Raw genomic sequence first — 16,611 nt, 5'->3', positions numbered from 1 at the left:
CCCCAAAAATAAAGTCTGTCACTGTTTCCCCATCTATTTGCCATGAAGTGATGGGACCAGATGCCATGATCTTAGTTTTCTGAATGTTGAGTTTAAAGCCAACTTTTTCACTCTCTCCTCTTTCACTTTCATCAAGAGTCTCTTTAGTTCTTCACTTTCTGCCATAAGGGTGGTGTCATCTGCATATCTGAGGTTACTGATATTTCTCCCGGCAATCTTGATTCCAGCTTGTGCTTCATCCAGCCCAGCGTTTCTCATGATGTACTCTGAATATAAGTTAAATAAGAAGGGTGACAATATACAGCCTTGACGTACTCCTTTTCCTATTTGGAACCAGTCTGTTGTTCCATGTCCAGTTCTAACTTGCCTCCTGATTTGCATACAGGTTTCTCAAGAGGCAGGTTGGGTGGTCTGGTATTCCCATCTCTTTCAGAATTTTCTATAGTTTATTGTGATCCACACAGTCAAAGGTTTTGGCACAGTCAATAAAGCAGAAATAGTTGTTTTTTTGTCTACTTGTCCTATTATTTGCTGAGAGAGGAGTGTTGAGATTTCTAACTGTAATTTTGCATTTATCTATTTTTTCTTTCAGTTCTGTCAGTTTTTGCTTAACGTACTCTAAAACTATAATTGAGTGCTTATACAGTCAGGATTATGTCTCCTGATGAATCAAGCCTGTTTTCAATATGTAATGTCTCTTTTATGACCCTTTCTCTGAAGTATACTTTGGTATTAATATAGCCATTTAAACTTCCTTAGTGTGTGCGTGATTATCTTTCCTATTCTTTTACTTTTTAAAATCTGTGTTCAATTTCAGTTTATTTTTTGTCCATACTGTGAGGCTTGAGGGATCTTAGTTCTCCAACCAGGGATTGAACCTGTGCCCCCTGCAGTGGAAGCATGGAGTCCTAACCCCTGGACCATCAGGGAATTCCTCATTTTTATTTTTAAATTGTTTCTTATAGCTATCATATTGTGGATACTTACTTTTTAAATCCAATCTGACAATCTCTGCCTTTAATTGGTGTAGTATTTAATGTGTTGGGGGATTCCCTGGTGGCTTAGCAGTAAAGAATACACCTGCAATGCAGGAGTTTGATCCCTGGGTTGGGAAGATCCCTGGAGAAGGAAATGGTAACCCTCTCCAGTATTCTTGCCTGGAAAATCTCATGGACAGAGGAGCTTGATGGGTTACAGTCTATGGGGTTTCAAGAGTTGGACAAGACTTAGTGACTAAACCATCACCATGTTTAATGTGTCAGTATTTGTTTTCTCTTTGTTCCATCTGTTCTTGTACATTTCTTCTTTTCTGTCTTTTTTACTGAGAATTTTTGACTCCATTTCATAGTCATTATTACCTTATTAGTTTTATCTCTGTGTTGTGTGCTTGTGTGTTTAGTGAAATATGTACTTGTCACAGTCTGTGTTCAAATACTATTATTATACCATTTCAGGTAAAATGTGAGAACTTTACAACAGCATATTTCAATTTTCTGTTTCTATGCTTCAGGCTCTTGTTGCCACAGGTTTAGTTCTAAATTTAAAATATACTACACAACATACTGCTATTATTTTCATATAGATTAAAAAAACTTTATTGAGATATATAATTCATCCATCTAAAGTATGCAATTCAGTTGTTTTTAGTATATTCCTGAGTTATACAACCACCACCACAATAAATTTTAGAATATTTTCATCACCCTGTAAAGAAACCCTATATCCATTTTCAGTCACACTCCATTTCCTACCGAACTCCATCCTAAGCAACTGCTAATCTACCTGCTCTATTAGATTTGCCCATTCTGGACTTTTCATATAACTGCAATCATATGACACATTGTCTTTGGTGAGTGGCTTCAAACACTAAGGTAGTATTCTTAAGGCTCATGCATAGTGTAGCATGTGTTGACTGAGCCACCATGGAAGCCCATGTCAATACTTCAGTCCTTGTTGCTGGATGACATTCTGTTTTATATTTCCATGGCTCAGTCGGTAAAGGATCTGCCCGCAAAGGGGGAGACCTGACTTCGATTTTTGTGTGGGGAAGATCCCCTGGAGGAGGGCATGGCAGCCCAGTCCAGTAGTCTTGCCTGGAGAATCCCCATGGACAGAAGAGTCTGCCAGGCTGCAGTCCACGGGGCTGCAAAGAGTTGGACATGACTGAGTGACTAAGCACACACAGCACGATCACTTTATAAAATCTGAGCTATTTCCATTTTTTGGTGATTATGAATATTGCTGCTACAAACATTCATGTGCAAGTTTCTGTGTAGAAGTATGTTTTCATTTCTCTTCAGTATATACCTAGAAGTGGAATTGTTGGGTCATACAGTAAGCTTTATTTTTAACATTTTGAGGACGTGCCAAACTGTTTTCCAGTTTACATTTCAACCAGCAATGTATGAGTCTTCCAATTTCTCTACATTCTTACCAAAATTTGTTATTTTTGTCTTTTTCATTATAGCCATCCTTGTTGGATATGAAGTGGTATTCATTGTGTCTTTCTTTTTTCGGTTGTGGTAAAATATACATGACATAAATTTTGCCATTTTAATGTACAATTTAGAAACATTAAGTACATTCATAATGTTTCAAACCATTTATCAATATCCAATTCCAGAACTTGTTCATCATCCAAAAGAGAAACTCTATCCATTTAATAATTACTTCCCCCTTACTCTTCCTGCAGCTCTTGGTAGCCTTTATTTTACTTTCTGGCTTTATTAATTTGCCTATTCTAGGTACCTCATATCAGTAGAATCATATAATACCTGTCCTTTTGTGTCTGACTTATTTCATTTATCATGTTTTCAAGCTTCATCCATGTTGCAGAGCATATCAAAATTTCATTCTCTTTAAGGCTGAATAACATTTTGTTTTATATTTGTATCACATTTTGTTTATCCATTCATTTGTTGATGGACATTTGGGTTGTTTCTACCTATTGGTTATTGTGATAATGCTGCTATAAATATTAATATATAAGTATCTGTTTTGAGCCCTTGTTTTCAATTTTTTTGGGTAGTAGAATTAATCACTGGATCATGTGGCAATGCTGTGTTTAATGTTTTTGTTTTGTTTTCCACAGTGGCTGCACCACTTTATATTCTCACCAACAATGCACAAGGGTTCCATTTTTTTCCTTACACTCACCAAGATATATGTTACTTTCTGTTTTTGTTTTTTAGCCATCCTAATGGGTGGGAAGTGGTGTCTCATGGTTTCGGTTTGCATTTGCCTAATGCTGTGGATTTACCAAATATCTTTTCATGTGCTTATTTTTCCATTTGTATGTCTTCTTTGGACAAGTATTTGTTTAGGTCCTTTCCCATTTTTAAAAAGAATTTACTCATTTATTTAGTTGTGCCAGGTCTTAGTTGCTGTGTGTGGGAGCTTTCATTGCAGCATGTGGGATCTAGTTCCCCAGCCAGGGATTGAACCTGTGCTGCCTGCATTGGCAGCACAGAGTCTTAATCACTGGACCACCAGGGAAGTCCCCCTTTACCATTTTTAAATCGGATTATTTGTCTTTTTATTGTTGGAAGAATTCTTCTGAATACAAGTCCCTTATCAGTATATGATTTACAAATATTTGTCTCATTGTGTGGGTGTCTTTTCATTTTCTTTACAGTGTCCTTTGAAGCACAAACATTTTATAAGTTTGAAGACTTCCAATCTCTTGTTTTGATGTGCTTTTGGGGCTGTTTCTAACAAGTCACTGTCTAACCAGAGGTCAAAAAGATTTACTCCTATGTTTTCTTCTAAGTGTTTTATGCTTAGTTCTCTGATTCATTTTCATTTTGAGTTAATTTTTGTATATGGTGTAAGGTAGGGGATCCAAATTCATTCTTTTGTTTATAGATATCCAGTTGTTCCAGTACTACTTGTTAAAAAGACTGCTCTCTCCACTGGATGGTCTTGGTCTTTTGTTGAAAATCAATTGACCAACTGTACATGTAAAGGTTTATTTCTGGACTGTCAATTCTATTCCATTGATTGTAGTACTATGCCAGTACTACAACATGTTGTAGGTCTGTAGTTAAGTGTTGAAATCAAGAAGTATGAGTCTTCCAAATTTGTTCTATTTTCAAGATTGTTTTGTCTATTCTTGGTCACTTGCTGTGCAGAAAAGAGTTAACATAGCAAGCATAAGGGCTTATGCTTAGAAAGGCCTTCCTGTAAGGTTGGCTTTTAACTGGAAATCTGATTTCCAGTAAGAGTGGCCCACTTTGCCTGAAGTATTTATATGAGCAATGTGTCTAAGTGACAGTAGGTTTATATGACACCTGCTTTCCTTCTGGAGTCTGAAGTTTTGGCCCATGCTAGTCAGAGGTGCCTACATACCACATAGAGTCCCCGAGTAAAAACCTCGGGCACTGAATTCCTAAGGAGCTTCCCTGTGGACATTTCACGAGTGTGGTCACAACTCATAGCTGGAGGAGTTGAGCACATCCTAAGTGACTCTACTGGGTGAAGACCCTTGGAAGCTGGCACCTTATTTTCTGCAGACTTCACCCTGTGCACCTTTTTCCTTTGCCAATTTATTCTGTATCCTTTCACTGTGATCAATTGTAGCCATGAGTACAACTCTGTACAGAGTCCTGTGAATCCTCCTATTGAATCATCAAACCTGAGGGCAGCCTTGGGTGTCCACAACACATTTGTTGATGTTAACATATTAATTTTAAGATTAGCTTGCCAATATTATCAAAAAGCCTAGGATTTTGATAAGGATTGCACTGAATCTATCAATTCAGGGTAGATATTGCAAACAACAGTTTTCTTTACATGAAAATACAAGTGAGTTTTCTGTATTGATTTTGTATTCTGAACCTTGCTGAACTCACTTTTTAGCTCTAATATAGTGTGTGTGTGTGTGTGTGTGTGTGTGTGTGTGTGTGTGTGTGTGTGTGTGTGTGTGTGTGTGTGTATTCTTCAGGGTTGTTTATATATGATTTCTATAGGGCTTTCCCAGTGGCTAGAATCTGCCTGCAATGTAGGAGACCCAGGTTCGATTCCTGGGTCAGAAAGATCCCCTGGAGAAGGGAATGGCTACCTGCTCCAGTATTCTTGTTTGGAAAAATCTGTGGACAGAGGAGTCTGGCGGGCTACGTTCCATGGGGTTACAAAGAGTTGGACACGACTGAGTGATTAACACTTCATCTAATATCACTTTTATATATAACATCATGCTGTCTGCAAGTTGAGATAGTTTTGTCTCTTCCAATCTGGGTAACTTCCCTTTCTTTCTTCTTCCTTCCCATCTTTTTTCTTTCCTGTCCTTTTCTTTCTTCCTCCCTCCCACCTCCTCTCCTTTCTTTGCTTCATTTCTTTTTTCCTAACTGCACTGGTTACAACTTCCAATATAAAATTGTTCAGAAGTAGAAACTGCAAACGTCTTTGTCTTGTTCCTGATCTTAAGCACAAACTATTCAGCCTTTCAACATTAAATGTTACCTGTAGGTTGTTTTTAGATACTTGTTGGTTTTGCTTTTTAATTTAAAATGAGGAATTTCTTTTCTATGTCTAGTGCCTTTCATGTTTTTATTATGAAAAGGTATTGGATTTTGTTCATTTTTTCTGCATCTATTGAGTTCCTCATGTGTTTCTGTTTTATTTTGTTATTATGGTATATGACATTGATTGACTTTCATATATTGACTTTCATATCTTGAGCCAATCTTGTGTACTGTGTATAATCTTTTGTTAATGATTCTTCTGTCTATATTCTTGAGATGTTGAATAGTTTTCTTGTGCTATCTGTCTGGTTTTGATACCAGAGTAATACTGGTCTCATAAAATAGTCCTTCTTCAAATTTTTGGAAAAATTTGTGAAGGATTGCTATTCCTTCTTTTTGGTAAAATTCACTAGATTATCTTTTAAAGATGTTAAAAATGAGAAATACCTTTTATATTTAGCTACATATTTACCTTTTTCTTTATTCTTCATCCCTTTGTGTAGGTCATTATCCCACCTGGTATCATGTTTCTTTTGTATAAAAAGCTTACCTTTTTTTTTGTTAAAGAAGAAATTGGAATTTTATTTATTTACTTTTGGCTTCATCACGCAGCATGTGGGATATTAGTTCCTAACCAGGGATCAAACCCATGCCCCCTGCAGTGGAAGTGCAGAGTCTTAACCACTGGACCACTAGGGAAGTTCCTGAAAAGCTTGGTTTAATACTTCAGTTTTGCTTATGATGAAGTCTTTCAGCTTTTGTCTGAATTTTTAGTTTTAGCATTTTTAGGGCATAACACCATTGACCTCTGGCTTGCGAGCTTCTGACAAAATTCTGCTGTCATTCTTATTTCTCAAATTTAATGTCTTTTTGTGTATGATGGTTTTAAGATTTTTTTTCTTTATTATGATTTTTCAGCAATTTGATCATGATCTAACTTGGTGTTAATAATCTTCAGATTATTCTCTTTATGGTTCATTGACCTTTCTGGGTCTGTGGGTTCATAGTTTCATGAAATTTGGAAAAATTTCCAGCTATCATTTCTTCAAAAATAGTTTCCATTCTTCCCTCTCCTACCTTCTGAACTCCAGGTACACATACATTAGGCCACTTGATATATTTCCACAGATATCTGATTCTGTTAGTTTTTTTCCTCCACTTTTTCTCTCTCTTTTTCATTTTTAATAGTTTCTATTGCTATGCCTTTGTGTTCACTGATCGTCTGGTATCTAATCTGCTATTTTTTTTAAGAAAAATTTATTTATTTGGCTATGCCAGATCTTAGCTGCGGTACTCAGGATCTTCAGGTTGTCGCATGTGGGTCTAATTCCCTGATCCAGGCCCCCTGTGTTGGGAGATAGAGTTTTAGTCACTGCACCACCAGGGAAGCCCCTAATCTGCGATTAGGCAGTGAATTTTTTTTCATATTCTTTTCCATTATGGTTTATCACAGGATACTGAATATAGTTCCCTGTGCTATATAGTAGGACCTTGTTTATCCATTCTGTATATAATAGTTTGCATTTGCTAATCCCACACTCCATACCCCCAGTAACTACAAGTCTGTTCTCTGTGTTTGTGAGTCTGTTTCTCTTTTGTAGATAAGTTCATTTGTGTCAGATTTTAGATTTCACATATAAGTGATATCATATGGTATTTGTCTTTTCTTTCTGACTTACTTTGCTTAGTATGATAATCTCTAGGTCCATCCATGTTGCTGAAGATGGCATTATCTCATTTTTTTACGGATGAGGATATTGTGTGTGTGTATATATACATCTCCTTCACTCATTCATCTGTAAGTGGACACTTGGGTTGTCTCCATGTCTTGGCTATTGTGAGTACTGCTACTATGAACACATGTATCTTTTCAGATTAAAGTTTAGTCCACATATACGCCCAGGAGTAGGATTTCTGGATCATATAGCAACTCTTTTTAGTTTCTAAAGAACCTCCATACTGTTTTCCATAGTGACTCCACCAGTTTATAATCCCACCAGCAATGTATGGGGGGGTCTCTTTTCTCCACACCCTCACCAGCATTTGTTATTTGTAGACTTTTTAGTGATGGTCATTCTGACTAGTGTGAGGTGGTACCTCATTGTAATTTTAATTTGCATTTCTCTAATAATTACCAATGTTGAACATCTTTTCATGTACCTTAGATATGAATTTTTTATTTCATATATTTTATTTTTCCTGTCTATAAGTTCCATTTAGGTCTTTTTTATATCTTTTTTTTTTCCATCACATTCATGTTTTTCCTTTTCATCTTTGAACATTTATAAAAGCTGTCTTAAAGTCTTTGTCCACTTTTTTCCTCATCTGTACTGGGTCTTTTTCTATTGACTGACTTATCTCCTGGGTGTAGGTCATATTTTTTGCTTCTTTGTATGTCTAGTAAATTTTTATTGGATGCTTAATATTTTAAATTTTACACTTGCTAAGTTGCTTGGGTCATGTCTGACTCTTTATGACCCTATGGACTGTAGCCTGCCAGGCTCCTCTGTCCATGGGGATTCTCCAGGCAATACTGGAGTGGGTTGCCATTTCCTCCTCCAGGGGATCTTCCCAGGGATCAAACCTGAATATCTTATGTATCCTGCATTGCCAGGTAGGTTATTTACCACTAGTGCCACATGGGAAGCCCAGATTTTACACAAGTATTGATAAATTTTAGATCTTGTTATTTTCCTTTAAAAAGGAACTTTTTAAAAAAGGTGTTGGAACTTTTTTTGGAAGGCAGTTATTTTTGAATATTTGATCATTTTAAGGTTTATTTTTAAGCTTTTTAAGGGTGCGTCTAAAGAAGCTTTTATTCTAGAAATAAGTTCATCCTACTTACTAATGTGTGGTGTCTTGTTCCTTACTGAATGTCCTTTTTAATCAATCAGGTCTCCACTCTGGCTGGAGGAAATGTAAATTACTTCTGTTCCATTGTGATCTCTAGGAAATGTTCATCTTATAGTTCCATAGCTATTATGCTTTCATGGGAAGTTATTCTTTCCTAGCTTCATGGGGTTTCATATCATATGTGCCCAGATTATTATCAGACTCAAGGGGACCCCATTCAGACTTCTGGAGTTCTTTGCTTTTGTTTGCATAGTACTGTTCTTTCAAGAACTCTGTCTTGGCCTCCCTGAGCCAAGATTTCTGGTTTCTCAACTAGTGGGATCATCAGACCCTTCATGGCAGCCTGGTTACTGCCTCTAGGCAGTAAGCTTGGGAACTCATAGGTTTTCACTCATGTGTTTCCCTTTGTTCAGTGATCACAGTCCTGCAAATGCATGCGGACCAGTGTCTGAAAATAGTGGCTCATACATTTTTTTCCAGGTTTTTAGTTGCTTACAGTAGAATATTCTGGACTGTCTTCCTCCTGCACAGTCAGAACCTCACATCTCCACTGAGTCTGTGTTTAATCTGATGAGATTCTGCTGCTCTCTGTGCTTCCACCTGCAAGCTGGGCTGGCCCAAGAGGTTGTACACATGTTAATATGAACTCTGAGGCAGACTTCCCCTCTTCAGTCCCTGCCCTTTTCCCCTTGTCTTTTGCAGAAAAAGTGTGAGCGTTACTGGGCCCTACAACAGGAACCACTGCAGATTGGGCCTTTCGGCATCACTCTGGTGAGTTGGGGCAGAGGTGGGAACAGCACTTTATGGAGTCTTGGATTTTGTCTTTCACAGAAGATTCTGAGTGAAAAGCTTTTGGGCTGGGCTTGAAAGGATGAGCAATTTCCCCACAGTCCCCCTCACACTGCAGGGAGCTCTCTGGTATTAGCATGCAAAAGTCAGAACTCATTATATATTGATTTTGCATTTTAACTACTATCATGGTTATCTCTGTAAATATAAATGTACCTGGTTAGGGTCTTTAAATTCTTATTTCCCTTACCATTTCAAAAGAACTCAGAAAAATCTCTCATAGGTTATAAAAACAATTGGTACTGAAAAATACAAGCAAACTTTTGTTTTAAAACAAAAGACATTTCTTTCTTTCACTGTAAATGAGCTTGTTGGAACTAGCTCATAGTTTCTCTTTCTCCCTTATGTAAACTGTTTTCTTCACATAAGTCATGGGAGATATTTGGACTAAATGAATTTTTAGAAATAGGTGTTGTTGTTTTTTTTTTTTTTTTGGTGAGGGGAGGTGGGGGGTGGGGGAGGACTGTGTTGCACGATCTTGCAGGATCTCAGTTCCCTGACCAGGGACTGAACCAGGCCATGGCAGTAAAAGCCCAGAATCCTAACCGTTAGGCCACCAGGGAACTCCTTTTTTAAAATTTTTAATCAGAAATGCTGTTTCCTGAAAATGTGTCTTTTGGCACCTGTGATCTTTTTTCTCTGCCCTCTTCCCACATGCCCCATATCCACAGACAAGGGAGATGTGGCTGAACCCAGACATCACACTCAGGACCCTGCAGGTCACCTTCCAGAAGGTACTGAAAAGGGAGGGGGGGACTCCCGCATGGTGAGAGCTTCCTGTCTCCACTTTTCTATCTGTAAAATGGGCATTAACAACAGTGCCCTTCTCTTTAGTTAGCATCTGTTTCATTTAAATGGAAGGTGTGGAGAATAGGGCTGACATGAAAGAGTTGCTCAATATATGCTTTTCTTTCTTTTTTTATTCTTTGCCTCTCATTTTCTGTGTCTCAGGAATCCCGCTCAGTGTCCCAGCTGCAGTATATGTCCTGGCCAGACAGAGGGGTCCCCAGCAATCCTGACCACGTACTCGCCATGGTTGAGGAAGCTCGGCACCTCCAGGGATCTGGTCCCAACCCCCTCTGTGTCCACTGCAGGTTTAATAAATGGCTTTATGGGGATCTGGTGAGACAGAGGGGATGGTAATTGGGGAGGGAGGCAGGGAAGAATAGTGCAGGACTTGAAGCCAGTCTTGCAGTTTCTTGAATGCCTATTTTGAGAAACTTGAGGCCACACTTGCTAAAGTCGCAACTTAAATTGTCAGTATTTATTCAGTACAGACTGTCTGCCGGGGAATAAGCACACAGCTGATGCTAAACAAATATCAGCAATTAAAAAGTTTTTCCTTTCAAATTATAACCTGGAGACTGGAGACCAAAAAGTGCTGCAGGGGCCCCTCCATTAATTAAGCCCTTCACCCCCACCCCAAATGTCCCCTTTAAAATGGGCTGCAGGAAGGCCCTGATCGAGCTCACTCTGATTCTTCCTTGTCAGTGCTGGCTGCGGGCGAACAGGTGTCCTGTGCACTGTGGATTATGTGAGACAGTTGCTTCTGACCCAGGTATGAAGAGGGCATGCACGTGAAGCGTGCGTCTTGTGCCCACGAGGTCCTTCTCATGTGCCTGTCTCTCTGCCCTAGATGATCCCACCTAACTTCAGCCTCTTCAGTGTGGTCCTGGAGATTCGGAAGCAGCGGCCTATGGCCATACAGACAGAGGTGTGAGCAGGGTCTCCCCATTCCAAGGACACATCCCTCCTGCTCTTGTCTTCCCTTCTCAATGACCTGTCTTCCCCCCTACCCACTATCCCAGGAGCAGTACAGGTTCCTGTACCACACAGTGGCTCAGATGTTTCTCTCAGCGCTACAGAATGCCAGCCGTCATTACCAGAACCTCAAGGAGGTACCAAGGCCCCCTTCCAACCCTCAGAGACCAGGACCCAGAGCAGAGCTCCACGGCCACCACTATGGCAGCATCCAGCCCTTGGACTCCTTCCAGTAGCAGGGACTGACTGATATCTCCCTTTGTCATCCTCCTCGCTTCCTTATCAGGGTGTCTCCTCTTAAGCTCCCCCCACAGAGACCACAGTGATCTCCACTAGGAGCCTGGACAGTGTCCTCCGAAGCCTCATGCCCTTCCCCTCCTGTCTTTCCCCCAGAATCGTGTCCCACTCTACGATGACGCCCTCTCCCTCTGGACTTCCCAGACCCTGAATGCCACCGCCCGCCCATCCAGCGGAGTCCTCAGGTACCTAGCCCCATTCCTGGAGTCTTCCCTTTCCAGTTTCTTCTTCTTGGAGGCTAGCCCTTTCCTCACCCTTGAAACACTGGCGCCATCCTTGTCGTTCAGTTCAGCAAATATTCACCAGCCCTGTCTTTGAACTGAGCTCTGGGAACCTTTCCGAAGATGATTCTTTAATACCGAGATCACACTGCATCTGCCCCTACCCCTACATTCCCCCCAAGTCATTAATTCAGCAGATATTTCTTGATGCTGCCCAACTGTCAGGCCTCACATCTGGTGCGGCGGACTTCAGCCCTAGGTCTGAGACCAGCTCTCCATTTTGAGACTTTCCCTTCCTTCCCTTTAGATGTCACTTCCTCATTCATTTATTCAATAAACAACTACACAGAAATGACCACTCCTCAATAACATCTCGCCCCATTCACCTGCCAGCTGCGCCCTTCTTTCCTTCATCCGCCCAACCTGCTGGGCCCATAGGGACACACAAACGAGGCCCCTTCCCCAGAGAGCAGCCGCCTGCGTCTCAGTGCTCCTTCACTGCGTGCCGCCTCGGGCGGGAAGGAAGCCGGTGGTTCGCTCGCCCAGTGAGCTGCCCCCTCCCTCCCCCGCCCGGGCGCTGAAGTTTCACTTCCTCCCCGCCCTCCGCACCCGCAGGAGCATCTCGGTGCCCGGGCCCCCGGCCCTCTCCATGGCCGACACTTACGCGGTGGTGCAGAAGCGTGCGGCCCCCGTGGGCACCGGGGCAGGCGCGGGCGCGCGGGCGCGCGGCACGGACGACACGCCAGTCTACAGCCAGGTGACGCCGCGCGCCTGGCGGCACCAGGCGCCATCCGAGGACGCGCGCGGCGCGCAGCCGGGCCGCGGTAAGTCTAGGAGGCCGGGGGGCGGAGCTGGGTTGGATCGTCCCCCACCTGTTCCTCCCGATCCTCTCCGGCTAGGTTCTGGAGAGCCTGGAGGCCGCGCTGACTTCCCCTCCCCCCAGCTCGAGTCTGGCCAGCACGCCCTGGAAGGCTGAGGTTCGGGTTTCCCCGGCCATGCCTCTAGGACTGTTGCCTGTCCTCAGGTCACGCCCGGAAGCGTCTCGGGCCACGCTGTGGTCTCTGGCCCCGCCGCAGTCTCTGACCCGGTCACCTGGTCTGGGCAGAGGGCTCCGTCTTGCTTACGCCCCTGGCCACGCCCCTGCCCGCTGGGCCAGGACCCGCAGCCCACAGCCCGACTTCTTGGGCAGGGAGGATGCCCGAGTTTGAAGGGCCGTCTGAGTTGACCTGTTGGGGTGGTTTTCTGCTCGCAGTTCCTGTTGACGAAGGCCTGGCTGGGCCTGGCGCCTATGAGGACGTGGCGGATGGAGCTCAGAGTGGTGGGCTAGGTAAGTCAGATAACCTGGGTTCCTGGGGCCGTTTGCAGTTGCGACGGGGGTGGGGCAGGGATGGTGGCAGGGGGCTTACATTCTCAGAGCCCTGTGGATGTGGCTGCAGCAAACCAGGAGGGCCTGGAGGCCTGAGAATGATTTTCCACCGGTTGTCTTCCTATCCACACCTCAGCTTCTCTTATGAGCCTTATGGTGCCCTTCCTCTTCCAGGCTTTAACCTGCGCATCGGGAGGCCTAAAGGACCCCGAGATCCGCCTGCTGAGTGGACCCGGGTGTGAGCGCTGCGCCCCTGCCTGTCTGTTGCTCCACATGGGTGCCTGGACTGCTGAGGGTCATGCTCTGCTTTGTGAAGTGTTGGGAATGGGGGTGCTGGGCTGAATCAAAATAAATGTTTCTTAGCGTGGAAGATGTGGGGCTTTGCCTTGGTGGTTATAGCATTCAAGGCACTGAAACCATGTTCAAGTCCCTGTGTCCTTGTCTTTTGAAGTAAAATGCTGACTCAAGAGTTAATGATTTGGAAATGTGAAGATGTAGAAACAAAGAATAGTTGTTGAGCTAGGGAACTGGTAACAATTTAGACTATAATTCTACCCCATGGTAGAATCACTGAACTCCCTCCTAAGTTGTTTTCACAGGAAGCAGATCCCCACAAGATAAAAAGTGCTGACAACAAAAACATAGACCCTATAGACTGTTTGAACCAGAAGGTGAAGATGCTGAAACTTAACCTTGATGCCAACCACTCCAAGGGCCATCCACGAGCTCGGTCCACGATCGCCCCCTGCTCCTTGAACACTATAACACTCCTCACCACCCCCTCTAGGGTGGGCCACATGGTATTCAAGGCATTAGCCCACTGTGGCCCCCTAGGCCTGGCAAAACAATAAAAGCTACCCTTTTCTACTTCACCCAAAACTGTCTCTGCATTTCTGTTTGGCACCAGTAAACAGAGGCCGAGTTTCAGCAACACCATGAGACTTGGGGAGGTAGTGGGGTGATGATGGCTAGTGAGGTTACACTGAGCATACTCAAGAATAAACTCAACCCCCGTTGAGGGTCGGGTCCCCGTTGTGAAGGGGATGATGGATAGATAGACTTCTGGAGACCACTTGAAAGATTGGTTGATTTCAGTATCTGAGACTCCCTCACTCAGACATTCAGCTTACAACACAAAGAGATGGATGGACCCTCACCCCCCACTACCATTCAGACAGATGGAAGCCAGGCGTAACAACAGCCAAGCAGACTGATTTCAGACAGACAGGTAAGGAGATCCCCAGATGGGTAAGCAGACAGAATTCCAACTGGGACAGGCAGATAGCCATTCCCCTAGACAGCCAGAGCTTCAGAGGGACAGTCCATTCCCTGGGTAGACCTCCAGTCAGGGAGAGTGACCCACCAGCAGCCTAACAGACCACCCCCTGCAAAAGACATCAGCAAAAAGACAGACCCTCTCCTCCGGCTAGGTTGCTAGATAGACGCCAGCCAGACAGACCCTTGGCTGGACAGACTCCCAGACAGCCATGAACAGATCCCCAGCTGAATAGACACAGATGTCCTCTGAGTTAGACAGACCTTCAGCTACACAGACCTACCATGTGGGCAGACAGACTGATAGGTCTAATCACACGGACTCCCAGGTAGCCAAATGTACCCCAGTCAGGCAGACACCAGCCACACAGACCTTTGATTGCACAGACACTTCACCTAGCCAGGCAGACTTCCAACTAGGCAGACAAGTGGACAGACTTTACCAACTCACCAACTATACAGAATCCATATTTTGGCAGACACATTGATATATCTCCTGCTGGGAAGACAGCCAGGTGGACTCCCAGGTGGTCAGCTGGTCAGATAAGCAGATGGACTCTCAGAAAAAGTAACATGAGTCAGATGGACCCCGCCCCCCCCCCCCCCACACTATACAGACCATCTGCCAGTGGGACATACGCTGCAAATCCTTCAGGTAAATGGACTCCCTGCTAGCCAGATGGGCTCCTAGCCCTCAGATACATAGGATCCCATTGGTTGGATGGACCCCTAGTTGGACAGATAAGATTCTCAGCCACAGTGAGACACCATCCTCAACCAGAGAAACAGATGGATCCCAAAGCAACTGGCCAGCTATATCCCAAGTTAGGTGAAGAGACACCCAGAACCACATGAACAGGTAGACTCCCATCTGGACAGATGAAAGGACTCCAACAAGTCAGACCCCTAGCTGCTAGCCACACAAGCTTCAGCCCTTGAACTGGCCAGTAGATGCACACAGATCACCAGCTTGGCAGACAAATCTGCAGTCAGCAAGACAGCCCACTAGCCTCACAGATGTACTGACCTCAGACTGATAGATTGGTGAACCTCCAAGTAGACTCAGCTGGAAAAACCTCAGACAGACCGACTGCCAACTTGAAAAGATCCTCAGGCAAACCCATAGCACAGACATGCAGACCTCCAGCCAGAAAGACAGCAGACACCTAGTGAGCCGCACAAAGCTCTAGCTGGACAGACAGATGGGTTATCCAGCCAGATATATAAAACTGTCAAACCAGACAGAACACAAGGTAAACAAAAAGATGAGTAAATTTACACCTGATCCTCCAAAACCCTGATCCTGCTCTGTGAGGCTCCCTCCTGACGTGATCTTCTGGCAGTGTCTGTCCAACAATATTAGGTTTATCTAGGTGGATGGCCAGCTATTCCTCCCCAGCGCAGTATGTCCCCCAAGCTGTTGGAAAGCTATCCTGTGTCTGTGATGAGCATTACCACCACGTTCCACCTGCCTAACCAGGCCACGTCCCTCATACAGTAACTATGAGAATTCAGTGAACGGTAATATAAACAGCCTAGCCTCTGCTCAAGAAATGTTCAACCATAATTAAGTCCAGGCCCCTGCATTCACTACAGGCACCGAGACAAGTCATTTGCCCTTTGAGTGTTGGTGGAAGGAGCATGTAATTTGTCTTCCTTGACCACAACAATGCTCGTTGACAGTGACTCAGCTTTTCAAGTGTGTATAGTCTATGCACAGGAAGCAGTTCAACCAGCAGAAACTATGAACTACAGAGAAACTAGGGAGTCCCTAGCTTAACAGGCAACAGGTGAAAATTGGAGCTAATCTTGATTTAAATAGACAGAAAGGAGGCCCTGGAGTTGCTAATAGCAAAGAAGGCTGAAGGTGTTGTTTAGAGTGTAAACCAACCTCAAAGCCAGAAACATTGTCATTGTGCTCTGGAGACCAGAAGGGGAAAAAAGTAGTGTCTTGGGAGAGGGGGCCAATGGCAGAAGGAAGAGGCGTCTTTCCATCATTTTATTGTTTCTTTAAACCAAGCTGGGCTATATCATAATGAAGAATAGCTTGGAGTCAGTCACTTACTAGTGTGATCTTGAGCAAGCGTCTTAATTTCTCAATGCTTCAGCTTTCCAGTCTATAAAATGGGGACAATAAAATTATATTTATTATATTGCTGCTACATACATAACTGTGTGTCTCACTCTTCCTCACTGTGTGCACTGTTCATTGAACCCATGGTAGGCAAGGCACGGGCTAAGAGGCTGGAAGAAAACTCAAGGATTCTAGGAACTGCAAATGTATTTATTCTCCCCGACTAGCACAGCAACTGTAGCGGCAGACATGCTATATTCTCTCCTCTCGTGGTTGACCCAGTGGACACAACCATAATACATCTTCACCACCATAAGGCAGCCAGAAGGCCTTTTTCAGGTGGAGCTTATATATGCTTACAGAGCAAAGTAGCCCGTGGCCAAGAGAATACCTCACATGTACCTCACAGTGATGGGCACACACAGTGCTATTAGTGATCTCAGCTGTTATATA

The 16,611-nt window shown here is 43.5% G+C and overlaps 1 protein-coding gene across 1 annotated transcript in view; it reads left to right on the top strand.

The window, feature by feature from the left end:
* PTPN18 (protein tyrosine phosphatase non-receptor type 18) overlaps positions 1 to 13,688 on the top strand; it is a 29,375-nt gene extending 15,687 nt beyond the window's left edge. The window contains exons 8-15 of the mRNA XM_043488079.1: positions 10,116 to 10,258; positions 10,656 to 10,722; positions 10,801 to 10,878; positions 10,973 to 11,062; positions 11,319 to 11,407; positions 12,059 to 12,267; positions 12,696 to 12,770; positions 12,984 to 13,688. Of these exons, the coding sequence (XP_043344014.1) occupies positions 10,116 to 10,258; positions 10,656 to 10,722; positions 10,801 to 10,878; positions 10,973 to 11,062; positions 11,319 to 11,407; positions 12,059 to 12,267; positions 12,696 to 12,770; positions 12,984 to 13,051 (819 nt within the window). The 3' untranslated portion in view covers positions 13,052 to 13,688. The remainder of the gene's footprint in view (positions 1 to 10,115; positions 10,259 to 10,655; positions 10,723 to 10,800; positions 10,879 to 10,972; positions 11,063 to 11,318; positions 11,408 to 12,058; positions 12,268 to 12,695; positions 12,771 to 12,983) is intronic.
* The last annotated feature ends 2,923 nt before the right edge of the window (positions 13,689 to 16,611 follow it).

The sequence above is a fragment of the Cervus canadensis genome, chromosome 15, assembly GCF_019320065.1.
Source record: "Cervus canadensis isolate Bull #8, Minnesota chromosome 15, ASM1932006v1, whole genome shotgun sequence".
NCBI lineage: Eukaryota > Metazoa > Chordata > Mammalia > Artiodactyla > Cervidae > Cervus > Cervus canadensis.
Note: the sequence above shows the minus strand (reverse complement) of the source record. Positions and strands in the feature narration are given on the sequence as shown.